Source organism: Molossus molossus, unplaced genomic scaffold, assembly GCF_014108415.1.
Source record: "Molossus molossus isolate mMolMol1 unplaced genomic scaffold, mMolMol1.p scaffold_m16_p_20, whole genome shotgun sequence".
Lineage (NCBI taxonomy): Eukaryota > Metazoa > Chordata > Mammalia > Chiroptera > Molossidae > Molossus > Molossus molossus.
Window position 1 is genome coordinate 11,510,641 of NW_023425356.1, and position 27,974 is coordinate 11,538,614.

A 27,974-nucleotide genomic window follows, 5' to 3' on the forward strand; every position below is an offset into this window, starting at 1 on the left:
GTAATGGAGGTATTTTTTGGCTGCTTTGCTGACCAGCTACAGCTTCCATTTCACGGCCTCTGTGGTAGTAAGGTTTGACTCTATGACAAGGATTGGCAGTTTGGATGCAAGTGAAAGGTATGCGTGCATAGCCTTATAGATTATGCCTGTAAGAGGAAATGGGGTACCCCTTTCTTCCTCTTCCTTCCTTTTCCTGGACTGGAATGTGGACATGGTGGAACTACTTTTAGCCATGTGGAAGAGGGCAGTACTCTAGGATGACAGAGCAACGAGGTGTAGGAGTTTAGTTCTGTGAGATTGTTAAACTGCTAAGCCAGCTCTTACTGCCCCTTCCAACTATGAAAGGGGAAAAAAAAATACCTGAATTTTGTTTAAGCCACAGTAGGGTCTCTTATTACAGCAGACTAGTCTATGTCCTAACTAATAAAAGAGCATGAGAAGAACTAACAGTTATCTAAGCAGAATCCAGATGTGAAGAAAAATCAAGTAGAGATAATATTTGAGGAGATTATGGTTGAGAATTTTTAATTGCAAAATCACAAATTAAAGAAGTCAAATAAATCCTAAACAGACTAGATAAAAATCAAAACCCAAACAGTTAATAGTTACATTTGCACATAATCAGAGATCTTAAAAGTAGCTAGAGGGAAAATACAGATTACCTTCAAAAGATCTACAATTAGGCTGACTTATTGAAAGGAAAAATTAAAACTGAAAGGCAAAAGAATAACTGGTGTGCTGAGAGTAAATAACTATTAAAACTAAAATATCTTAAAAGAGTGTAGGCAACACGAAGTTGTCAGATAAATAAAACTGAAAGGTTTTTAACACCAATAGAACATCACTAAGACAAATTTTAAAAGATGCACTGTAGATGGAAGGAAAGATCCCAGGTGGAATGTCTAAGATAGCAATTAGAAGATAAGAAAGGCTGAAAATTAAAATAGCCAAGCATTTAATCTAAATTAGAAAAGGGAAGGAAAAATAGACCTAAAGGCAGAAATTAAAATAATAAAAAACAAGCCTACAGTGAAGTATCTATAAAGCCAAAGTTGATTAAAATGAAATAAAATTAACAAACCTAGTAAGATTGATCAAAAGAAAGGGGGAGGGCATAAATAAACAATAAGAATGTAAAAGGAGCTATAACTACAGATGCTACAGAGATTATTGTAATAGAGAACTATATTCAGCAACACATTTTTGTTTAAGGAATAATTTTAGACGGTAGATTATTGCATGTGTTGTAATAGCATATTAAGCCTTTCAAGACCACTTGTCATACTTGCCAAAAACTTGACTCCTGAATAAGTAAGGTTTTTTCCAAATTAAATATTTTAATCCTTTACTTGAATTTTTGGAGAATTTTGAAGATTTTGGTAAATATTTATTTGGGGATAATTGATGTATAAATATCTTTTAAAACAGTAGAATTTATGTTTCTTCTTATATAAAGAAGTGGGGAAATGTTATTTAGTAATGAAATGCAAGGTCCTAAGAAATTGTGGAAACCTTTGCTTTTAAAAGTGTTTAGTATTACTAATAAGTTTTTGATGCTGGTACCAAAAAGTGATCTATAATATAGTGTTTTCTTTCTTTATCTTTAAAATATATATATCATCACCATCCCTGTAGTAAATATTCCCACTGTTCAACTGAATTAAACAGTGCACTTGGAGAAGACGTTGATTAACAGGGGCAAGTTTCTTATTTTCTGGAGGAGCAGCAACAAATAGTAGTGGCAGCATTTTGTAGATAGGCACTTTGAAGAACACTGACTAAACCAGTACCTAAGAAGTCCTAGGTGCAAATGGATAAAAAAGTTGTACATACACACAATGGAGTACTCTGCAGCTGTAAGAAAGAAAGATCTCTTATCCTTTGAGACGACCTGGAGAAACCTGGAGAGTATTATCCTAAGCAAAAAAGGCCAAGCAGAGAAAGACAAATATCACATGATCTCACTTATTTGTGGAATATAATAAACATAACAGTCTGAGGAACAGGGTAGACCCAGAGACGTGGAAGTAAGGTACAGACTGACAATCCTCAGAAGAGGGGGGGGGCATAAACCACAGAATTTATATGCATGTATGCATAACCGATGGACTGGACAACAAAGCTGGGCATGGCGGGGGGGATGTAGAGGAGGGTGTTAATGGGAAAAAAAGGAGAAACATCTGTAACAGAAAGAAAGAAAGAAAGAAAGAAAGAAAGAAAGAAAGAAAGAAAGAAAGAAAGAAAGAGAGAGAGAGAGAGAGAGAGAGAAAGAAAGAGAGAAAGAAAGAGGAAAGAAAGGAAGAAAGAAAGAAAGGAAAGAAAGAAGAAAGAAAAGAAAAGAAAGAGAGAGAGAGAAAGGGGGGGAGGGAGGGAGGAAGGAAGGAAGGAAGGAAGGAAGGAAGGAAGGAAGGAAGGAAGGAAGGAAGGAAGGAAGGGTTTTTGGGTTTTTGGGGCGGGTAGAAAGAGAACAAAATTGATAGATTATCTGGCAAGGTTGAGTGGAAAATTATTATGTTGGTAGACAATTCCAGAATAAACACAAGTTATACAAAAAAAGGAATTGTAATCTTATACTACTTTACTTTGTGTTATTTAAGAGAGCTAAAATTCTCATCTGCCCTAATGGCAATTTCTAAAACTAAAAACCTAGAGATAGTATAAATGTCTTATTTAGAAATGTAGAGGAAAACATTCAAAGAAATAGCTAGGCCTGGCCGGTGTGGCTCAGTAGATTGAGCTTCCTCCCCTGGACTGAGAGGTCCAGGTTTGATTCCCGGTCAGGGCACGTGCCTGGGTTTTGGGCTTGATTCCCGGTGAGGGGCAGCAGGAGGCAGCCGATTGATGTTTCACTGTCACATCGATGTTTCTATCTGTCTCTCTAAAATACCAATGAAACATAAAAAAAGAAAAGAAAAAAGAAATAGCTCAAAGTTTGAAGTAGTTGTGGTAGGTTTAAGGGGATAATAGTGAGTGTTGTTTTTTGTTACAAGTTTTTTGGTAGTGCCTGCCAGTCGTGCTAATTAGCATATATTACATTTATTTTATGAGAGTAAAAACTAAAGCTTTTGCAGAGATCAGAATGATCACAGAATTTGAAACTTTATCATTTGGAAAAGGAAATAGAACTGCTTATTGAAAAAGAGGATATGGGGGGAGGAAGGATAATTGTCTTCAAATATTTGAAGGAGTATAAACTGGAAGAGAAATTCTCTTTATCCTATTAGGGTACCCAGAAATGGAATGGACTGTTTTGTAAGGGTAGAGTTGAAAGGGCTAGATGGTCTACAATGTCCATATCTAGAGAGGTTTTTAGAATGAATTACAACAAAAGAAACACTGTAGTTCAGGAATATAGGTATTTAAAACAAGAAAAGACAAAACAAGCTATTTATACAATGTTATAAGATTTGCTACATGTAAATTAAGCTTATGTTCTAGATTTTATGCTTTTATCACTTGTGGTTTACAAAATTAGGATTTAGAAGATTTCTTTGTACTGTATGGAGACTACTGATCTATTTTGTCTTATTCTCATTACTTTTGTTTACCTTTCTTTATTGTTGTTTTTTATTTTCTAACTCTAGTTGAATTGGTTGTTTTCTTTGCCAATTTTTTCTGTAGTGATTTTTAGGTTATATATAAGCCAGTTGTTGACATTACATTTTTCACATTTAGATTTATATTTTTTCAATGTGTATATATAGGAATTCACTGTCCTTTATCCTTTTTCCAAGCAAGAGAAGAACTTTGATATACCTTTATTTTCTGACTCCTTCCAAACGCATTTCTATTTCTTTAATCATTTCCCCTTTTCTTTTGGATTACCAACTCCAGTAATTTTTGATATGTATTTATTATTTAATTCTTACTGTTTATATTATTTATAACTTGTTTAATTTATAAACATTTGAGATTATGTAGTGAAATTATTGTATTGATTCCTAGTTTAATTGCATGATGGTTAAAATATACACTCTGTATGATTTCAGTCCTTTGAAATTTGTTGAGACCTGATTTGTGGCCCAGCACAGTCTGTTCTAGTAAATGATCCATGTGCACTTGAAAAAAATGTATAATTTTCAGTTGTTGGGTGTGGTGTTCTATATCTGTCTATTGAGTTAAATGTTAAAATCTAGTCATGATTGTGTATTGGCCTATTTTTCCCTTTAGTTCTGTCAACTTCGTTTTATATATATTTTGCCTTGTGTTTTAATTTTAATTTTTTCCATTTGAATATTTATTAATGTAATTACTGATATATTTGAATAGTCTGACATCTTTCTATTTATTTTCTAGTTGTCTATCTGTTCTTTGTTCCTTTATTTTTCCTTTTTTCCCTCTGTTTTTAGTTATTAAACCATCCAAAATGTAATGGTTTAAAACAATAACCATGTATTATCACTGAGAGTTTCTTGACTGTGGAATTAGGGAGTGGCTCAGCTGGGTGGATCTGGCCTAAGGTCTCCAGGGTGTTGTAGTTAGATGGTGGCTGTCTGGAATCGTCTTGAAGCTTCTTTATTCACAGTTCTGGGAGGATTCAACAGCTGGGCTCCTCGGGCTACTCTGTCTCTGTGGTCTTTCCAGAGTGGCAGCTTCAGGGCAGCTTGACAGCTCTGGTACTCTTCCTAGCTTCAGAAGTCAGACAGCATCACTTCTGCGGTTTTGTTTACTAAACCCACCCATATTTCAAGGGGAGGGGGAGAATATTTTTCTCTCTAGAAACTTTTTAGGATTTTGTCTTCACTTTTAGTGGTTTGAAATTTCAACTACAGTATTTCAGTTGTGAATCTTGATGATAATGGTAATGATGATGACAGTTGCATTCACTGGCATTTTAAATCTGTAGGTTTTCTTAATTTACCTCTGGAAATGTCCTTCTATTATTTCTTTGTTTTGTTTTTTGTTTTTTTGTTTTTTTCTGTTCAGTTTTTAGACTTCCTGTCAGATAGCTAGCAGAATTTGGGATTTATCCTTCTTACCTCTTTCTAATACATTCTATCTCTCTGACCTTTTGTTCTACATTCTTTGGGTGGGTTCACTACATTGGTTCACTAATTTGCTTTTCAGCTATGTCCCTTTTTCTCTTCAAAGTTTCTGTTGAACATTTTTTTAAGATATGTTTTTATTGATTTTTTAGAGAGTGAGATAGAAACATCGATGTGAGAGAAAAATATTGATTGGGGCCTCCTGCACACCCCCCACCGGGGATTGAACCCACAACCCAGACATGTGCCCTGACAAGAATCGAACCAGCACCTCTTAGTCCAGGGGACGATGCTCAATCCACTGAGCCAAACCGGCCGGGCTACTGAACTTTTTTGATGGTCATATTTTATTTCCTAAGTTTTCCAATGTATATTTCACACATTTACAGCCTTCTATAGGCCCTTTTAACTCTGTTTTCTTTGAATTTTGTTCTATTTGTTGAATTTATGGCCCCTGTCAAATTATTTTCCTCAAATCTGTGATTGTGTGTTCTTGTTGGGAATCCATGTTGGCCTCTTCTATTTACAATATTTTTTCTCCTTTCATTGTGGGATGGGGTAGGAAATACTGTTGTATTGAGTGTGCCTGATTTTAAGAGTGTGAAGACCCATTTATAAAATTCATTTTTAGCTCTGGACAGTTTGGCTCAGCGGTTAGAGCGTTGGCCTGTGGTCCAGAGAGACCCGGGTTCGGTTACCACTAGGGGCACGTACCTTGGTTGCAGTTTGTCCCCGGCCCTAGTTGGGTCATGCGGGTGGCAGCCACTCGATGTGTTCCTTTCACATCGAGGTTCCCCCCCCCCCCTTCCCCTCTATCTGAACAAAAAATGGAAAAAAAAAGTCCTCGGGTGAGGGTAAAAAAAAAAAATTCATTTTTAATACATATGTTTCATCATTTTATCTCTGTATGAATCCTCCCCCAAAGTACTAGTGTTGAGAAGAGTGAGGAGAAAATATCAAGAATATTCTCTCAATCAGAAAATAATGTGATTTTATGTTACAAAAAAATGTTGAACTTTCATTATGATGTACTATAAAGAACACTGTTCTTTATTTCAGAAAGTTCAATCTTAAACATGATTTCTATATTTACTCACCACTCCCCCCACCCCCAGCATGTTGTGGTCAGTTGTAAGTTTTAAAATAGTCATGACTCTAAACATTTAAATATAACCAGCAAAATAACTGCTTATTAAGAAACTACCTTCAGTGTTTTTTCATGTAAAAATTTTTTTTCTCTAAAATTTCTTGTCACAGCTTAATATTCTTTAATAACTTTTGTAGGTTTAGTTGTGGAGAAACTATTTTGTCTTATAATTAGTTTACATATTTAAAGACAAGTGAAGGTGGGATCTATTTGTGTCACAGACAATGAAGTTATATATTATATCTTGTGAAGTTCTTCCTTTTGCTGAAGGAAGAATGAAAAACTGCTATATTATAACTTTGGACCATAATATTAGGGACTCAAGATTGACTTAAATTTAAACATCGTGTAATGTGTATTCTTGTCCTCCTTATTTGTCAGGGAATCTTAACCAGAGTGAGAAATTTTCTGGTGCTGTGTTGGGAGTGCAGGGCACAAGAGATTTCCATAAAAAGGCATGGGATTTGCCTGGAAGAACATAGTGGTTTTCTAACTTGGCAGTAATGAGTTAGAACTAACCCCTTTAAAAGGAAGATATTAATTCATATTATCCTTACTGGGCATTTATGTGTGTGTGTTTTATCTGAGCTATACATTCTTGTTTTTGCATGTGTACATATAGATTTACATTCGTAAGCCATGGTATTTGTTATGTGTAAAGGAAATAATTTTCTGTACATATAATATATGTGAAAAAGGACTCTGGAACTTGACTGTTACCACTTGAGTTGAGAAATGGGCCAAATATTTTATTGTTGTAGAATACCCAAAATAATTTGGCCATGTCTGTGTGCTTTTCCCAAATTCTCTTGCCCAAGGAGGTAATTGGGGGATTATAAGTGAGCCTTACTATATTAGGATTCCCTCTTAAAAGGTACACATTTTTGGATTTAATGAAATGACATCTTGTTAAAATAACAGCAGTCCTCAGACTAAGAATCACTTGGGGCCTGGAAAGGGAGTTATGGATATGGAGATCTATCTGGATGAAATATATGCTCTTGTGTTTAACTGTCAGTATTTTTTTTTTTTTTTTTCATAGAAATGAGAGAATCACCTGCTACAGACATTGTTTTCTGTAGTATGACTAGTGTCCCGCATATACCTCTCCCACTTCACTTTTTCCTCAGGTTTCCTGTCCATCCATATAGTAAAATGTGGTTATTTCTCAGGGCTCAGTTCTTAGCTTTCTTCCGTGTTCACTGAATAAATACTCCTTGGTTGATCATCTTTGGCTTCAACTACTATCTTTCATAACAACAACTCCTGTGTCTATACCTCTAGCTCACTGGTCTCTACTGAGCTTCCAGACTTTGATTTTTAAATATCTGTCAGATATCTCTACCTGCTTTCTCATAGGATTCTCAAAATAAATTTTTGTCAGGAAGTATTAACTTTCTTTTTAAACCTCCTTTTGTAGTTTTTGTCTTAATGAGAGGTATGCTGCCAGCCACCTCATTTGTCCAAGCTAGAAATAGGGGTTGTCCTCAACTCTTCAGTCTAGCTATCTTCAACTCATCATCATCTTTTTTTTTGGTTAATTCACCTGAGGATATTTTTCCCTTGACTTTTAGATAGGGAGGGAGGGAGAGAAATATCCATGTGACACATCAGTTTGTTGCCTCCCATGTGACCCGGACTAGGACCAGGAATCTAACCTGCAATCCAGGTACATACGCTTGACTGGAAATCAACCCTTTGGTTCATGGGCAACACACTCTAAGCACTAAGGCAAACCTGCTAGGTGATCCACGATCTTCTTAATAATAACCTCTAATCAGCTATGGAGTCTTCTCAGCTTTACCTTCAGAAAACACTGGTCCCTCTTCAGCCCTAGTGCTACTGTACAGGTTTCTACCGTTTCCCACCTGAGCTATTCCAGTAGCTTCCTAACAGTTCACCCTGTCTCTAGTTTCTCAGGTCCGCGGGCTGACACTCTAACTGCTGAGTCAAACTGGCCAGGGCTCTAGTTTCTCTTTCCTTCATTCCATTTTATATACTGGTATCAGTTATTTTTCCAGAATATATATCTAACTATATAATCCTTTTGAAAAACCCAATTTTCTCCTCGTTGCTTACTAGATAAAATATAAACTCTTAAATATGGCAGATGCGTTTGCAAGCATTACCCAATCTCCATATCCTGCCTCATTTTTTCGACCTTTTGAAACCCTGTGTTCTAGCCACACTGTCTATGTGGTCTTCCTTGGATCTTTTCTATTTCATGGTGTAGAGTATTAACTCAAGCTGTTCCTTCTGCTTAGAATGCCCTTCCCTATATAACTGGAGCGTGCCTATTCAGTTATTAGTTAGCTCTTATGTAACTTGCATTGAAAAACTATCCTGCATTCTCCTCTTTTCCTCCACCTCTCCCAACCCTTTAATTTTGTCTCTGAGATATCTTTGTTCACATAATATGGTAGTTATTTGTTTTTTCTTCCTCTGTGAGCTACTTGAGGATGGGAAACATATGCTTTTGATTTTTGTTTCCCTGATACCTAGTATAGAATTGATAACCTAGGAGATGCTTTGTAAATGTTCGGTTCAGAACAACAATCATTCTTGCTATCATGTCTGTTGCATAGTCTACTCATTTATCCTTACTATGTTACAGTCCACTTGGGCTGCTATAATAAATGACCATAGACTGGATGGCTTAAACAGCAAGTTTATTTTTCACAGTCCTGGAGGCTGGGAAGTCCATGATCATGGCACTGGCAAATCAGGTGTCTGGTGAGGACCTGTGTCCTGACTTGTAGATGACCGTCTTGTTGTATTCTTGACCTGATCTAACCCTAGTTACCTCCCGAAGGCCCCACCTCTTAATACCATCGAATTAGAGAAAGGGTTTCAGTATAAGAATTTGCAGGGGCCACATTCAGTTCATAACACTATGTATATAATTGGCATTCTGAGAAATTTTCCTTGTTGAATTTTCTTAAATTAATTCTATTGCACTATAATGCACATGTAATAAAATGCACCTATTTTATTTATTTATTTTAAATTCCCACCTGAGGATATTTTTCAGTTTATCTTCAGACAGAGTGGGAGGGGGAGAGGGGGAAAAATGGGAGAGAGAGAGAAACATCAGTGTGAGAGGGACACATCAATTGATTGCCTCCTGCACGACCCCAACCAGGGCTGGGGACGAACCGCAACCGAGGTATGTGCCCTTAGCCGGAATTGAACCTCACCTGAGGACATTTTTCCATATTTTTGTTCAGATAGAGTGGGAGGGAGAGAGAGAGAGAAACATCCACGTGAAAGGGACACATCGAGTGGTTGCCACCCACACGACCCAACCAGGGCCGGGGACAAACTGCAATCAAGGTACATGCCCTTTGCGGGAACCGAACCCGGGTCTCTCCGGACCGCAGGCCGACACTCTAACCGCTAAGCCAAACTGGCCAGGGCAAAAAATGATCTTTAATGAATAAAAATGCTTGGCAGTAGTCCTACAAATTTATGTTAAAATCTGCATGGTTTTACTGTGTAGCCTCTCGTCTTCACTTTGATAGTCTTAAGGGGAAAAGCAAACAAACAAAATCTCATATTATTTCATGTAACAGTTGTACATTCTTAGGCTAATCTTAGCATATGTAGTAATCTTTGATTTTTTTTTCTCCCCTCAGATTGTCAGTATTTAAACAGACCACATCATGCGTGAGTACAAGCTAGTGGTCCTTGGTTCAGGAGGCGTGGGGAAATCTGCTCTGGTAAGTTAGCCACCTGACTATAACTAATTAGTGTAATAGAAGAAGAGAACATTGATATATTTTTGCTTTGAAACCTCATGTCACTAAAGAGAAAAGATGGCAGTATTTTTTATATGCTTTAATTTAGCCCAGAGGTGATAGGGATTTTTTTAGTAACCACAGATGTGTAGTTTTATAATGGTGGCTCATTCATTCTTTTATTTACCAAATATTTATTGGCTACCTACTATATGTCAAACACTAGTGTTCATGGTGCAAAGAGGAACTAAGATTGTTTTCATTTTTAAGGAATTTACACTCACATGGGAGAGACTGATTATTACAGATACCAGTGGAGTAAGTCCTACCCTATCCCAGACTTAAGTGGAATGAAGGTCATTTATTGTATGCATGCTATATTTAATTGGTAAATATCTATCGAGCTTCTAAAGTGTCAGGCTCTGGAGTTGTAACAGTGAATACAAATCATACCAGTCCCTGGTAGAGTTTACATCATCCTAGAGGAGATGTGATAAATACACAATTAAACAAAGAATGGCTTGATTATAATTGCGAAAGATAATTTGAAAGAAGAGTACAGATTGTTAAGAGAGGCCCCTATGACAAGTGAACCTAAATTAGCATTTAAACAACTAAGAGAAAAGTCAAATTTGCTATGGCAGGAGTGGACAAGGGGGAAAGTAGAGGGAAATGAGGTGAGAGGCAGGCAGGGGCTAGATCATGACTTAAAGACCCTAAGAACTTGGAACTTATTCCTGATGACAATGAGAAGCCATTGAAGATAGGTATGGGGGGGGAGGGGTGACATAATTGGATATATGTTCTAAAGAGAGCATTTGGACTGCTCTGTGTAGAGTAATTTAGACAAGAGACAGAGTAGATGTGGGGGACAAGTTGAAAGTTAATGCAGTATACCTGATTATTGCTAGTGGAAGCTTATATTAGGTCCATGGCAGTCAAGAAGAGAAAAGTAGATGTTTTGAGAATTAAATAGGAGGTTGAACTGACTTAGTGCTGATTTGATGTGGGGACTAGGAAAGGAGTTGTCAAGGATATTCCCAAATTTCTTGTTGTACTAATTTTATGGATGGATCATTTAAATAGAAGAATGCCAGAGAATGGGCAAAGTTAGAGTGAAAATCAAGAGTCATGTTAAATTGGATGTTTGTGAGCTGTTTGAGTAAAAATGTCAAGTAAATAATTGAATCTTCAAGATATAATAACTTAAAAGAGAGACTTGTGATATGATTTGAGGTACTGTGAATATGTCTGTGGTATTTAATTTCATGAGAATTAAATTTCTATTAGTATAAATTAGTACCTCTCTGGTAAATGTTTGAGAAATTATTTTGAATGCATGTAATGTTCGATTTCACAAGTACCTATCTGAAATTTATTCCCCACAAAATTACATGGTCAAAGATATCCACTGCAACGTTCTTTACAGTGGCAAGTGTTTGGAAACAACCTAAATGGCTACCATTAGGGGCTAGTTTAGTAATTTTTTAATATATTATTTTGAGTAGACTACTATATATCCATTTAAAAGAATATAGCATCTCTCTATATATATAGATATGTGATGATATCTAAGATATATTATTGAGGGAGGGAAAAGGTACCAAACAACATCAACAACCATTTGTGTTTCCTTAGAAAGGGAGAATGAGGGGAGAGAGATAGAATACACAAACTATCTCTGCAAGGTTAAATAAGCTGCAGATAACAGTTACTTCCTTGGGAGTGGAATTGAGTAGCTGGGAACAAAGGTGGTAGGTAGAATTAGTTACCACTGCATAGTCTTTTATGTCTTTTGCATTGTAGCCTATGTCCATGAATTACTTTTTCAAAAATAAACAAAATAATTAAAAGTAAAAATCTATAGGAAAAAATAAGGTTGTCTAAGTAGAGAAGATAACTCAGGACTAGGCTCTGAGGACCTCAGCCTATTAAGAGTAGGTGGAATGGAAGGATCCAGCATCGAAGAATATGCCTTGTACTTGAATGCAAAAACTGTATCTTTAGTTGACTGCACCAGTATCAGGTGAAGCAGAGGAAAAAGATCTGGGAAACATGGAGGTAGCTGGACTTGATAAAAGCAGCTTCAGTAAGTGATGGTGTCATAACCATCGTGGGGTGGGTTGAAGAGTGAATGAGAGCTGAGGTAGTGAAACCACTCTTGTAGATCATTGATAAAGTTTGATTATGAGAGGGGGCACGGTAAGGGGTCAGAAGCTGGAGGGACTGTGGAATAATGGAAGGTTTTTACTTTAGGTTAAGAGATGATAGAGCATATTGGTATGCTGGAGGCAATAGTCCGGTGGGGAGGAAAATGAGGGTGCATGAGAAGGGAGTGACTGTTACAGAAAAGACAATAGGTAAAGAAGGAAGCAGAGGATCCAATAGGAAAACTAAAGGATTAAAACAAAAGTCTGTGTGAATGAATGAGATGTCCCTGAGAACTGAGATGATGCAATTCAGAGAAGTAATGAATGCTTGCTTTTGTAACAAAGGAGCGAGAAGTGTGTGTGATTGTCTTTTTTACAAATCTGTCTCACAGCTGGCTTGTAGAAAGCACTTGGGTTCTCACACTGCTTTTACATCCAGTTTCTTGCTATAGCATGTGTTCTATATATGTACCCTTTGAAAAACTTCACTGTAAATTTATGAGAGTGCATTATAGTATATTAGGAAAACAGGTATATTTTTGTTTGTTTTAATCCTCACTCAAAGATATGCTCATTGATTTGATAGAGAGAGAGAAATATCAATCAGTTATCTCTCATTCATGCTGCAACCGGGGATCGAACCCACAACTTTTTTTGTGTAGGGGATGATGCTCCAATTAACCAAGCCACCTGGCCAGGGCAGGAAAACAGCCCTTTCCTTCTAAACCTCTGCCTTGAAACCTATTTTGAGAACCGCTGCTCTAGTGTAAAGCATATTAGGAAGTTTTTTTATATTTAAGTTATATGAAATACTGAGAAGATGAGCTGATCAAATCCTTGATAAAAATAGTTCTTGGTATGCTTATATCCTCAGTTTCATTGGAAGAATAGGAGCTTAGTAAGAGATGTTTGAAATTTACCCTATTCAAGTTTTATTCTGTTTAGCTCAAGCTAGAATCATATACAAAATTCTCCTCTGGGTAACTTAAGTGTCGATGATCTCAGCCTACATCCTTAACCTTGTTTTTAGGTGTTAATGGACCAGATCCTGTTTTAAAGCTATCCAGGAAATTTTGTTCTTTTCATTTGTCAGATGATAAAACACCTAGTTTCTAGTCTGTGCTTACAGAAATCCTAGAGATAAAAGTAGATAATCTGAAAGAGATTTGTAGGCAGCATTTTCCAATGAAAAGCGTAAGGCTTAGGAATTGAGGTGGTATACGTTTGAATCTCAGCTGGCAAATGGGAAAAATACCTTGGAGTGAATGTGAAATTTGAATGTGCTTATAAATTCGATAAGTTCAATACATTTTAATTCTCTTTTCCCCCAAATTAGAAAGACTGGTTCAAGATTTTAACATTTAGAACCTTTTGTCTGTCTCTGAGAGCCTGAGATAAAAGTTACTGCAGATATATAGAGGAATAATGGGAGTTTACTGATAATTTTCATTTTTTAATAAATTAGAATCTATGTCCTTATTTATATCTTTGTTGTATTTTAAAACTTAATGTAGTAATTAACAGTGCCATGTCAGCAGCAGCATTGCTGACTTTTTAACATGACCGCTTCCTTTCATAGTAAGTGCGCTCTTCCTTATCAATGTGTCGTTATATTGAAAAATAATACTTTATATATGCATGTTTTCCCAGAATTTTTACATAACTTCATTTAATCTGTACCACATTGTCAGGTTAATAACATTTAGAGGGGTTGATTTTTCTTTTAAGTCCTTAACTTTACTTTTTTTTTTTTTTTAGACAGTTCAGTTTGTTCAGGGAATTTTTGTTGAAAAATATGACCCAACGATAGAAGATTCCTACAGAAAGGTAAAATGTGAAACTTGTATGCACATGTTTATAAGTAGTTCCTTATGACTTTAAAACTTGACCCATGGCATTGCTTTTCTAAAAACAGTTTTTTGAGAAATGATACAAATATTCTGTATCTAGTTTTAAAAGTTTTACCAGACAAAATATTTTTGTTTTCTTGGTGGAGATTATTTTTAATGTAGAAAAATTGCATATGAATTAGGTGTATTTTTGACAAACTTTTTGAGAACTATTCTTGAAGTTTTCTAGTGACTGAAAGTTTTTATTTATGTTTAGTTATATAGTAACTTTAAGGATATTTTATCTTTAGACTATAAAAAATTAGTTGTTGGATTCTGTTTGATACCATAATGGTGGATACATGTTATTATACATTTTCCCAACCCATAGAATGTACAACACCAAAAGTGAACTCTAAATTGTGAACTTTGCATGATACTGATGTATTGATATAGTAGGTTCATTAATTCTAACAGAATCAACTCTGGTGTGGGATGCTGACAGTAGGGAGGCTGGCTGGGAGCAGAGGGGTAAATGGGAACTCTGTATTTTTGCCCAGTTTTGTTGTGATCTTGACAAAAAGGTACTATTTTACTTAATTACGAGACTACCTAGAATTATGGAGAATTTGTATGATTTATTTACTAAACCTTATGGGGGGACAGTTTTATAAGAAAGACTAGAAGCCAACATTATCCAAAAGAAAGGTTAAAACTACATTTCAGCAAATAGGAAATTTAGTTCATCAAGCTGTACCGGTGGAGCAGTTTCATTATCTGTGCAAATTGGATACAGAATTGTGCTCTAGATACTTTGAGAAACTGTAAGCCTAATTCATTTTTCATTGAATGTGCCCATTTACAGATTGAGCAGGTTACCACATTCGTCCCACAAGTGGTGGGACAATGAATTTGTGGCCACCAGTGGTGCCCATCAGTCCCTGATCTGACACAGAAGCAGAGTTAAAATAGGCCTCAGGTTAATTTTAGAACACAGTATTGCGTTCCTGAGATTTCCCCAAAATAAATTGCTGGTTAAAGCTTTAACTACAAACGGAGATGTGAACCTGGAATTCAGGAGATTGACCACTTTTCTTAATCCTTTCTTGATTAAAAATGTTCCACACAGTTGAGAGTTGATACTTTCTTTAGGCCAACCTTCTGTTCTTTGATAAAACACTGGGAAAATGAGTTCATGGTGTAAAATTTCACCTTATGCACACAGCTTTTCCAAAGAAGTACCTTTTGCTTAAAGTCTTGAGGACTATATGAGTTCATTGTTATTCATTAGCACCTCTGTCCCCTTTATCTCTTACTAAAAGTTTCTATGTATTAAAATTTGGGATATAATGTATTTCAATAAAACTTTTAACAACTTGAAACATGGTAAGGTGGCAAATTTTTTTTGCTCCCAAACCTTGTTTGCATTGAAGTTATTTAATACTGTTGTGCTGTATTTTCTTTAAAGATAATATGAATAAATGTATTTTATACTTTTTTTTTGTTAGAACTATACCTGTTTGCTGCAATTTTTCTTATCATAGAATCTGACCATTTATTTTCAGTAACAAAAATCATTACTCAGAGTTTACAGAGGTAAAAAAACTAAACAAAAAACTAAACTTAGCATTAATAGTCCTTGCTTCTATAATATTAATAGAAAATTCCTGAGACTTCTGTTCTTTTTTTTTTTAATCCTTACCCCGGGGATATTTTTTTGCATTTATCTTCAGATAGAGTGGGAGGGAGAGAGAAACATTGATGTGAGAGAGACACATCGAGTGGTTGCCACCCACAGGACCCCAATCAGGGCCGGGGACAAACTGCAACTCAAGATATGTGCCCTTAGCAGGAACCAAACCCAGGACTCTCTGGTCTGCCATCTGATGCTCTAATGGCTGAGCCAAACCAGCCAGGGCGAGACCTCCTGTTCTTAATTGTAATGTTAAGTTAAGTCTCCACCAATCCAGCAAACTGCTGAGGAAAGGCTCTGTCATCATTGCTAATATGCACTTTGAGTAAAGAGGTGGAAGAAAAACAGACTGACATTTTGATATTACTTTTTCTCCCTTTCCAAACAGCAAGTTGAAGTAGATTGCCAACAGTGTATGCTTGAAATCCTGGATACAGCAGGAACGGTAAGAATGCTTTCTCCTTTTTTAATAGATATTAATTTGTAAACAGGTTTTATCATCTGAATAATTCCTCTGAGTAAAATTAATTATTCTGATTAAAAACAAATTCTCTAAACTAGGGCTTCTTAAATGTTCTTATATGCGTGAAGCCATCTGTGAGGGACTTAAAGCCCACATCTCGCTATTAAATTGAATGTTGAATTCACCTATAGAATCTCTCTCTTGGGTTTCTTCTCCCTGTGTTCAGGTAAGGATGATGCTATTACTGCTCAAATAAAGGTATTTTAAATCCAGAATTTTAGTTAAAGTAGGTATTTCACTGGGCTTAAATAAGATGTTGTCTCTTGGCACCATAGTCATTTATTTTTATAAAAACTGTTTTGCTTTTATTAGTATTTTAACATCTCAAGGGGCTGGTGACAGGTACATGTTTTCTGACAAAACTCTTTAGGATTATTTGGAGCCTCATTTCTCTTATCTTTAAATGAGTATAATAATATTAGTATATATCTTGTTTCAGATCACTCCTTACTCCATTAAGATTTTTACTCCAATACTGCTTCATTCAGAATTCTTGTTGATTTTAGTATCCAGATAGAATCTCTGCAGATGTTATAGATAATCCAGTAGCTTGGCCTGTCAGTTCCTTGACCTCCATCCTGCTTCAGCCATTCACGCCTATGGTCTTAGACTATGTAGTTATAACTATAATGCCACCCATCTCCTTTTTAAGCATGCCACTCTCACTTACCACTTCCTGTTTTTCCACCTCACTTTCTTTCATACCCTTTAACTTCACTGGAACCTGCAGTCCATTTATCCTAACGTCTGTGATTATTCCTCATATCCTCAAGCCCCTGTTCACATAGCTTCAAGTCCATGGTCTCATTCCTAAACACTCCTCTGCATAGATTCTCAACTCCCTTGACTTTTCAGCAACTTTAGACTCAGTTGTTCACTGTCTACTCATTTGGCTTCCAGGAAACAACCCTTGGCTTGGTTTTTGCCTATGTCCTTGGTTACTCTTTTCTAATTCATCCTCATCTCCTTAAGCTCTTGAGAGCCACAGGGTTCAGTTCTTGTGATTATTCTGATTTCAACTGTTTCAATGTATGTTCAAGAAATTGTTTATAATTACATATTTTTATTATAGGAGCAATTTACAGCGATGAGGGATTTGTATATGAAGAATGGCCAAGGGTTTGCACTAGTATATTCTATTACAGCTCAGTCCACGTTTAATGACTTACAGGACCTGAGGGAACAAATTTTACGGGTTAAGGACACAGAAGATGTAAGTATCTATCTCTCTATAAGACACACTGCCATTTCTCTGTGGCCAAATAAAAAGTGTCTGTTTGCCCTGTCAGTAGAGTATTTGGAGAGTATCTACCACATGCCTAAAAGAGCCCCTGTCACCAAAAAAATGTTTAACTTTCTAAATTTACCTAAAAATTATATGCTTATTGAGATAGTTAGGAAAAGAGGGCAGGTATGATAAAGTGCTCGTTGTGCAGTGTGGAGTCAGCAGAGGAGTCGAAGAATGTTTGGTAGAAGAAGTGGGACTCGGGTTGGGTTTTGAGGGGTGGAAGTTATGTCAGAAACAGGGTTTAAAGAACATTATTAAGAACCATAATTACTTTTTTTTATTTAAAAATTTTTTTTTTCTTTATTTATTTTTAGAGAGAGAGAAACATCAATGAGAGAGAGCATCAATTGGCCACCTCCTGCATGCCCCCCACTGGGGATCGGGCCCACAACCTGGGCATGTGCCCTGACCGGAATCAAACCGGCGACCTGTTGGTGCATGGGTCGACACTCAGCCACTGAGCCACACCGGCTGGCTGGGCAAGAACCATATGATTTTTTAAAATGCATCTGTATTGTTGAAAGTATTACTCCCTAAGAACCATAATGACTTGTTCCTGTTTCTGAAGTCCTGTTGGTATAGTTTTTACTTATCGTTTTTTTATTATGTTAAAGATTTTAGTTAACAAGGTTTTTATATTTTTCAATTTTATTTTTGTTTTAGAATTCTTGGCTTTTTTGATGAGTAGCATCGTTGTGCCTTTTTGCAAAGATAAAATGTATGTTTTGCATGTCGACTTCAGTATTGAACTACTGAGAGTTCCTTTTTAGTTGTATCAGTTAAGATATATCATTTGTACCTTTTTCTCTTGTGTTCTCTTTTATTATTAATGGGAACGTATGTACCGGCTTGGGACCCTAACTTTGGTAATATTGTAGGTGAGAGGGATTTAATACCATATGCTTCATGACCAACCATAACCTAATGAATAGTTATCTTTCTTCCCATGACTAATTTATCTAAGAGTTGTTTTCTTAGGCAGTTACATGCAAATCACTGAACTCTGGTAATGTTTGTTAATCTTTTTATCCCATATAACAAACTAAAAATGATGGAGTGGTAGGTGCCTAGTGTTTTATCTAACTCGTGATAATTGCCTATTTTTACTCCAATACTGCTTCATTCAAGATCCACCATGTCCCTTAAATGCTTTCTTTTGTATTGTGTCCATCACTTTACAAATGACTTTGCTCTCTGTGTACTCTTGAACTAAAAGTATTGTCCAGTTTGTTAGCAACCTGTTTTGTTTTTGTTTTTGTTTTTTTCTTTTGGTACGTGCCCCTAGTGGGAACCGAACCTGGGACTCTCCGGTCTGCAGGCCAATGCTCCAACCACTGAGCCAAACCGGCCAGGGCTAGCAACCTGTTTTATTGGAAGTTGGGGGGTTGTGGATGGATATAGCCAAGCATTTCTGTTGTGGAGAAAAGGGAAGACATCACTGCTTTGTGCTTTATTTTCTCCTTAACAATTCACCTAAACTGGTCTTAGATCTAGATGTCAAGTGTAGACGCAGAACCTGTTCCTGTTCCTGTGTTGGTCTTGCCGCTGCTTCTGGCATTTGTTGGGACTATGAGATGAAGCACTTACCCCACAGTTAGGCCAACAAGTACATTCTCCTCTGTATTCAGATTTTTCTACTTGGAATTCAACTATCACTAGTAGCCCACATGAGAATTTTGGGATTGTAGACTTAAAATAATTAGCAAATCAATGTAGTAGGATCTCTTTCATAATTTTTCTGTCTCTTCCCCTCTATCCACCTTCTTCCCACCAGCACACATGGAGATATCTTTTTTTAAGCACTCGGCGAAGCGTGTAATCCTCACTAATACATTGCTGTTGGTGGCAGGTAGTTGCTTACTTATAAAAGGATAACTAACGAGGATGTTAGTGTTCATTTTCTGTTATTTCCTTCCCACAGGTTCCAATGATTTTGGTTGGCAATAAATGTGACCTGGAAGATGAGCGAGTAGTTGGCAAAGAACAGGGTCAGAATTTAGCAAGACAGTGGTGTAACTGTGCCTTTTTAGAATCTTCTGCAAAGTCAAAGATCAACGTTAATGAGGTAACCTACAGATGCTAGGCAACACAAACAAGTGTCCTTTTAGTCTCCTTCATTTTAACAGCCCAAAATTATTTGAGAAAAAAAAGTGTTCTTTTAAACAATCTTGATTTACCAATTTATAGAAAACACTAAGTTATTTTTTGCTTGCATAAGATCACTTTGATGACTGTAATGAGGACGTTCATACTTACCTTAAGTGCAAAGAGAAAGTTTAAGTTAAAGAATATGTTTAAAGTCTTACTGAACCTAGGTTATATGCCAGAAAGGAGTTTATGAAAATTGTCACATCACCTTTATATTGTAACAATTGCTTATGCAGATATGTATGAATAGGTCATAAAGTCAGTAGGAAACCACAAAAATTAAAGTAGTTATTATAATGAACTTTTGTTATACAGAAAAATACTACCTCATGGATATCACAGAATTTGGTGTTTTGAGTCCTGCCTCCCTTTACTGCATGGCTCAAAGGGAGGAATCTGAGTGTGGACTGTTATTCACTCTCTTTTTGGCCAATACAGCAGGTGCACAAGGCTTTTTTTATCCATGACTTAAGCACTCCACTATCTTGAGAACATGGTTATGGACAGGAATGCTTAACAAGCAAGCTGCCTGCCTGGGTGTAAAGAGCCAGTAGTTTTTTCTGTATCCCTAAAAGATTAGTTCAGTCCCCAACTGCTACCACCAAGCAAAAATTTGAGATTCACTTTGCTTTTGTTCATTTTAACATAAAGCATTTTTTTTTACACCTTTCCTTTCCTGGAAATGCATAAGGTTCACTTGCTGGTGTGCTTGCCATTTGTAACATCCCAGGTAATCAGTTAGAATTCAGTTCACTCGCAACATAGATGAGAGTTGGGAGTGGGTTAGGTTATTGCAGTCTTGTTTTTCCTCTCTTGCTGTTCCTCTCTGGCCTTTGGTTCTGTAAGTCATTTTTATCTGACTAATGTGGTTTTAGACTATTGTCTCACTTTTGAAATGACCAAATTACATTACATATCTGGCAGGGGAAAAAAATTAAACTTGCTGCAAATTTCTGTTTTACAAATAATCAAGAATGTCAAAGCTTGCTTTATTAGGTCAAACCTAATTTTAATAAGTACATAAAAATAAGAAATTCTTCTGTTGTGTTTATTGTGTGCCCACATCTCTGGCACTGTGTTAGGCATCAGAATAGCAGCAGTCATCTAGACAGATGCTGTTCCTGCCTTAAAGACGTTTGCATCCCAGTGGGAACAGGTCCTGCTGAGATCTTCAGTAACGATTGTTATTCTCTGCCAAGTAAATGGAAGGACGTATGAGATGCTTCCAGCTTCAACTCTTTCTGTTGTGGAATTACAGTTTCATAGATGTTATTTTGAAAAACATGGCTAATCACAGAATTTTGATTTTTAGTATAGTTTTTTCTAAAAAGAAAAAATAAAGATAATTTGAGATAAAATGCATTAGTATAACAGTAGTGCAAGGTCACCACCTGCAGGATGATTGGTTGGCATTAAGGCTCTGGTTCCTTGCTGTTCCTGCCCTCACCCTTACTGGTACCACCCACCAAGTACATAGGGCTCAGCTAGGTTGGGCCTGGGTCGATTGAGCACAGTGGACAGAGGTTGTCCTCACCATGTAAGCATCACATGTTGATGGGAATGTACATGCTAATGAATCTTCCTCTGCATTGTGGTTTCCAGTGCAGCAGAGCTACTTTCTCACAGCAGTTGTTAAAGTCAACCCTTGACATGGTTTATAAAACAAAAATAGAACAACAAAACAAAATGAAATACATTTGCTGTTTAAGGATCTTTACTTTTTTGTAAAACATTACAAACTTCATACTAGAAATTCTTCAGAGTGTAATAATTTGAGGGTTTAAAAAAAAAAAAAAAAATGTTTCTCTCTTTATAGCCTCATAATCCAGCTATAGAGTCTCTCTCTCTTTTTTTTTTTTAATCCTCACTCGAGGATATTTTTTTTTTTCCCATTTTTTGTTCAGATAGAGTGGGAGGGAGAGAGAGGAAGAGAGAGAGAAACATCGATGTGAAAGGGACACATCGAGTGGCTGCCACCCGCACGACCAGCCAGGGCCGGGGACAAACGGCAACCGAGGTACATGCCCTTAGCGGGAACCGAACCTGGGTCTCTCTGGACCGCAGGCCGACGCTCTAACCGCTGAGCCAAACCGGCCAGGGCCAGAGTCTCTTAAATAGTAGTTCTTCAGACAACTAAAGCTTTGTAAACATGAGTTTTGAATACCTGAAGGTAGAGACTTTGACAAGATTCAACTTTTATTCACATCATTTTTGCATAGCTGTACTAGAATCACCATTAGTCTTAATCAAGTATTGTTCTTTGCTGAGAAGAATAATAGGAATTAAGACATCCTAATTGAGGAATGGCAGAGGGATTGAGAAACTATTCTGTGTCCCCTTTAGATTTTTCTGTAGGTCAGAGAGATGAGGAAGAACCTAGGCTGATGGCTTTTTCAGCATACCTAACATATACTATAGTTTGAACTTGACCTCGTCACTGAACCTCATCACTGTTTTGAGGTAGGCAGTGTTTGTCAAAGAAATCATTGAGGATAATACTACAAAATCAGCTACCATTCTGTATAGTACCAGAAACTGAAACAGGCTGGCATAAAGAAATGTGTGGTTTTGATTAATTTACTGTTTTATTATTTTTCATTTTATAGCTTATGTATTGAGGCTACTGAACTAATAAGAGCTTGTTCATAGCTTACGAATTTTAAGTTCTTGAAGGGCTTCAAAGTTGTGAAACAACTTGTATTTCAGAGTTGTGAAACAAAAAGCACTATTTTATTCATAAATTCTGTGTTTTCAGCTTTCTCAGAAATAAGATAATAGAGTTAAGTGGTTTGAAGAAGATGGGAGTGGAGAAGAGGGAACAGAAAGAAAAGTATAAATGAATAATCACTTTTATAGCCTTAGGTTAAATCATTCAGTAGTGTTTTTTACTTTTTAACAAATTATAATCTTAGAACCATTTTTAAAAGTAAACAGAAGTTGTTTCATTTGAGTTGATCTTAAAAAATGTAGACCAATAATTTAAAAAATATTTTACTTTGAAAACTTCCTGAAAAGATACAAGAACAACAAAAAGAATTTCTGTTTACCGTTCATCCAGATTCATTAGTTACTAACATTTTGTCACATATTTATGTATCATACTTCTTTACTCTTAAATATGTTAGTGTATGTACCCTTAGATGAAAGACATGCTCTTACACAACCATAATATAGTTATTAAAATAAAGAGAATTGATATTGAAATAATGCATGTTTAGCACATACTTAGATTTCCCCAGTTGTCCTGATAATGCCCCTAAAAGCTGGAACATTTTGATACAAGGTGCTGTTTATTTCAGATGAAGAATAGTAAGAAGCATCTGTGATCCTTTGCTTCTATTCCAGGTCATTAGTAAAGGAGCATTTGCATTTTATAGCAGAAAACCAAACCCAGCTGATCTATTTCTTGTTCTGACACTTTGGCACACTTAGCACTGTGAAGCACATAAACATACGAGAATTAATCTTCTTCTGTGAAATAGGTAGTATTGTACTTTTGTCTTTGATACCTTGTATTTTTCATCCAAAATGAACCCAAAAGATTTATTAACATTATTGTTTGTCACTTTAAATCAGGGGTCACAGGCCATTTCTCTTTCTCACTTTAGCCAAAATTAACATCACCAAAAAGGAGCAAGCTGAAATCGTGCTGAGAGGAACACAATATCTTTTTTGTCCTATTCTAGCTAAAAATGTATGACACGAATCTAATCCTGCAGAAACAGCAGGCAAGCCCAGATTAAGGGAAATTTCATAAACTTCCTGGCCACTTTTTTCAGAAATGACAATGTCATGAAAGACAAAGGTGGAGGAACTGGTCCGTTCTAAAAGATTGAAGTGACAGGAAGTGAAATACAGTATGTGGTCTTGGATGGATCCTTTCTGAAGAGGAGGAGGGCAATTACTATAAAGGACATTACTGGGAAAGCTGATAAATTGGATTTTGTATTGTAGATGATACAGAATGATGTTTAAATGTCTTGAATGTGATAACTGTAGTGTGTTTGTGTAAGAGATTAACCTTGTTCTGAGGAAATGTACACTCAGATAGTAAGGGACCTGAGGTATGCAAACTACTCTCAAATGATTGAGAGTGTAAGGTTAAGTGTATGTGTGTGTGAGAGAGACACAAACACACACAAGTACACGTGGCAAAATGGTACTAACGTGCATCTAGGTAAAGAATAAACACAAGTTCTTGGTTACTATTTTTGCAACATTTCTGTAAGTCTGAAGTTTAAAAAAAAATAAATACAAAGATTCAAGGTGAGCATTAACTATTTTCTTAATAATTAAGTTTTAAAGCATAGAAGATTCCATGAAGACTATAACTTTACTGCCTTATTTTGCACTAATTATTTTTCTTAATTTGGCATTGACTGTCTAAGGTCAAGTCTGTTTTCCTCATTATCAGGGTAAGTCCTGCTTTACCCTGACCAAGAGTCAGCTGTGGCTTCCAAGAAACTGGCCTTTAAAACAAAGCAGCAAGATTCAGGTCCAGGAGCAGAGTAATATTTAACAGAACCAAGAATGTTTTATGGAACAAGGTCTCAAATGTTGGTTGAATAAGTACATTTTTCTTGTTTTTATTTAGATATTTTATGACCTGGTCAGACAGATAAATAGAAAAACACCAGTGGAAAAGAAGAAGCCTAAAAAGAAATCATGTCTGCTGCTTTAGACTTGCAGTAAGCAGCAGCTCTGAGCCAGGTAAGACGCTAAAAGCAGAACACACACCTTTCTTGTCCTCCGACTTTGTTTTGAGCTGTCCCCAACTTTAACCACTTCCCATTGCACTTGTTAGGGTATTTCCAGGTTTCTGTGGCTTGTAAATCTGATACCTAACTTGAAGTTATGCTCTTCTCTGAGGTACTTTTTCTCTCTCCCCATGAGATTCTAAGCTGTCTGAGGGAAGGACTGTGTCTGTCCTGCTCACCAGTGTCCCCGGTGCCTGTTACAGAATGGGTCTTCAAAACACAGTGGTTGAGTAAATAGAATGCCCACCAAGGTCACTTCCAAATTCACGGCACATCGAAGTGGAACAGTGCTTCATCAGAAACAAAAGGGCTTACCAAAAGGCTGAAGTGCACACTTGATGAATTATTTCAAAGAGAACATACCCATATATCTCAATAATAGTCTTTCCTCCCCAGAAGGCACCCCTGCCCTGAATCCTGACAATATGGATTAGTTGTGCCTCTCTTTGAACTTAATGTAAACAAAAACATGTATTATTTTATGTCTGGCTTCTTTTACTCAAAAATGTTGTTTTTTTAAAGAATTATACTGATTGCATATAGCGGTAGTTCTTTTTATTACATGACTATACTAGCAATATGTGTACATATTTTTCTATTGATGGACATTCAGGTTTTTTGGAGAACTAGCATGGGTAATTCTGCTGTGCACATTCTTGTACAAGTCTTCGTGCACGTGTGCATGTGTTTCTGTTTGGTGTATACCCAGGAATGTGATGGCCAGGTTGTACACTATATCATATACACAGGAAGCTTTATAGATACCACTAAAAAGCTTTCCAAAGCAGTTGTACCAGTTAACACACCTTCCAGCTGTTTATGCGTCCACCTCCCCGCAGATTTAGAGTTGTAGGTCTTCTAAGCTGGAGCCACTCCGCTGGATGTGTGGTGCTCCGTCCGTGTAGTTTTCGTAGTCATTTTATCCCAGGTATGGGTTGACTGTTTTCAGATGTCTGGAGGCTTCTAAGTAGTCATTGACTTTAAATGCCATGTAAGTTTTCATTAAGTGAATCCACTGGAAAGAATTAGCACCAGCATTGAAGCTGCCTATCAAGTGAGAAGCCAGGCCCTGTGGGGCCATTTGTTTGTTTTTCTTTAATTCTGTATTTAAATCTCCTGAACAGTTTCTGCTTATCTTTATCAACTGCATAAACAATACCATAAAAGAATATTTTTATGCAGTGGATTTATGATGTAATTTGTAAACTGGTCTGCTTAGAGGAAAGTCAGTGTTCCCACTTGAGAATTGGTTGTGCTAACTCTAGTCTCTTGGGTCTGTTTAGTAGATTGCCTCTTCCAGAGCACTACATTAACTATAAAGTGCTTCCTGAGAGAGATGAATGAATTTCTCTCTCTTAAGGGAAACAACGGAGTAGTTAATACTCCCTTTTTAAAAGAAAGAGGGGAAAGGCATCACCTCTAGGAGTCAGATTCAGGAAGAGCTTCTGGCCACGTGGTTGCTTTTGGCTCTTAGAGAAATCTTGATTCAATAGCTGTAAATCATCAGCTCCCTGAAAGTGATTATTGTTAAAATTGCTGGTGTTTGTGTTTGTTTAGGTAAGGTAGGGGAAATGAGGGCTCTGTTCCTTTTCTGAAGAATATTATTTAACTCTCTTAAAGTTGACTGGCTTATTGGTGCCATTACTTTGCCTAAACCTAGTTTAATTTCCAGATCTCAGAAACGTCCATTAAATTTATATTTAAAGGAAGAGGTGCCATCTCCTGGCCTATTGTGAAAATTCACTCTTACACACCCTACAGTGTATTGTGAGATTTACCTTAAGAGGAAGGATTTCTACATCTAGAAATAAGACTTTCACCCTGATTGCAAAAACTGTTAGGCTCTGCTATGTAATTCAACTTATGACATAATGACTCAGTCACCCAAGTTCTCTCAGCATGTTTGGTAATAGGATGCTGATAATTCGGAATACTTTGCATGCAGAGCATTTTGTCCTGATTACAGAAGTGAGGGCCATGTTGATCCCATTTGAAGAGTACTGAGATATGGGCTCAACTAAGAGAACGTGAACCTCGAGGGCAGCTTATCTAGCCTTAACCTTTAGGCAAAATTGTATTGGAACAAGTTGATCTTTCTAATATGTACCACTTTTAAAGACCTAGAAGAGAAATTCATTTTTTAAAAATTCTTTAACCCAATTTTTTTTTCTCCTAAGCAATAAGACTGTGCATCTGCTGCCCTTGAATACGAGGAGCAGTTCTTTCGGTATCACCTCTTCATGTCCTAACCTGTATAAAAAGTGGCAGTCCTAATATATACAGTCATAAAATGGTTGAGGAAAGAATTTCCCATAGAGCCCTGGCTTGTGTGGTTCAGTTTTTTGGGCGTCGTCCCATGCACTGAAAGGTTGCCAGTTCTATTCCTGGTCAGGGCAAAAAAGATTGTCCCATATAGAAAATTTTGTAAGTAGATGCTGTTTCCTTAGTAGAAAGGAACTTTCAAAATAAAATTATAATAGGATAGAAATGAAACAGTCACTGTTTTCCTCTTCTTTTTATCCTCACCTGAGGATATTTTTCCATATTTTGTTCAGATAGAGTGGGAGGGAGAGAGAGAAACATCAACGTGAAAGGACACATCGAGTGGTTGCCACCCGCACGACCCATCCAGGGCCGGGGACAAACTGCAGCCGAGGTACGTGCCCTTAGCGGAAATCGAACCCGGGTCTCCCTGAACCGCGGGCCGACGCTCTAACCACTGAGCCAAACTGGCCAGGGCTGTTTTCCTCTTTATAGACAGGACTGTCAGACATATTGTAAAACACTCAGTGTAATAAAACTACTTTTTAAACATTTTCAAAGGGAGCTAAAATAGCCCTGTTACTGGAGCGATTTAGTATAATTTAGTTCTCTAGTAGCAATCAGCCTATACCATTGATTCTTCTATATTATTAGATGTCTGTTTACTGTTATCTTCTACATCAAGAGATTTACTATATAAATAACATATATCTGTATCTGTTCAATGTTCTAGATTACAGGAATGAAGAACTGTTGCCTAATTGGAAAGTGCCAGCATTCCAGACTTCAAAAAACAAATCTGAAGAGGTTTCTCCTGTTTTATATATTATGTGAAGAATTTAGATCTTATATTGGTTTGCACAAGTTCCCTGGAGAAAAAAAAAAATTGCTCTGTGTATATCTCTCGGAAAATAAGACAATAGTATTTCTCCTTTGCAATAGCAGTTATAACAGATGTGAAAATAAATATACTTGACTCTAATATGATTATACAAAAGAGCATGGATGCATTTCAGAAGTTAGACATTGCTACTATAATCAAATGATTTCATATTGACCTTTTTATCATGATTCTTCCTGTCAGGCACTAAAACGTTGAACATTATACTTTATATCTGTAATGATATAGATGATGAAATTTCCCCTCAAACTCATTACAGCAGATAACTTTTTTGAGTCATTGACTTCATTTTATATTTAAAAATTATGAGATATCATTCTGTCATTATATCCTAATTAAAATTGTTTGTGCATAATGCTTTGGAAAAATGGATCTTTTATAGGAAAAAAAAAACTGGGATAACTGATTTCTATGGCTTTCAAAGCTAAAATATATAATATACTAAACCGACTCTAATATTGCTTCTTGTGTTTTACTGTCAGATTAAATTACAGCTTTTATGAATGATTAAATTTTAGTACATTTTCATTTGGTTTGTGTGTTTTTGTTATTGT

General features: G+C 36.5%; 1 protein-coding gene across 1 annotated transcript; it reads left to right on the top strand.

Moving 5' to 3' along the window:
* On the top strand, window positions 1–27,948 carry RAP1A (RAP1A, member of RAS oncogene family). The gene is made up of 8 exons (XM_036272078.1): window positions 1–117; window positions 9,768–9,851; window positions 13,778–13,846; window positions 15,930–15,986; window positions 17,137–17,277; window positions 19,274–19,417; window positions 24,095–24,210; window positions 27,253–27,948. The coding sequence occupies exons 2-7, from the start codon at window positions 9,795–9,797 to the stop codon at window positions 24,179–24,181; spliced, it is 555 nt and encodes a 184-aa protein (XP_036127971.1). The 5' UTR covers window positions 1–117; window positions 9,768–9,794; the 3' UTR covers window positions 24,182–24,210; window positions 27,253–27,948.
* Window positions 27,949–27,974: the final 26 nt, after the last annotated feature.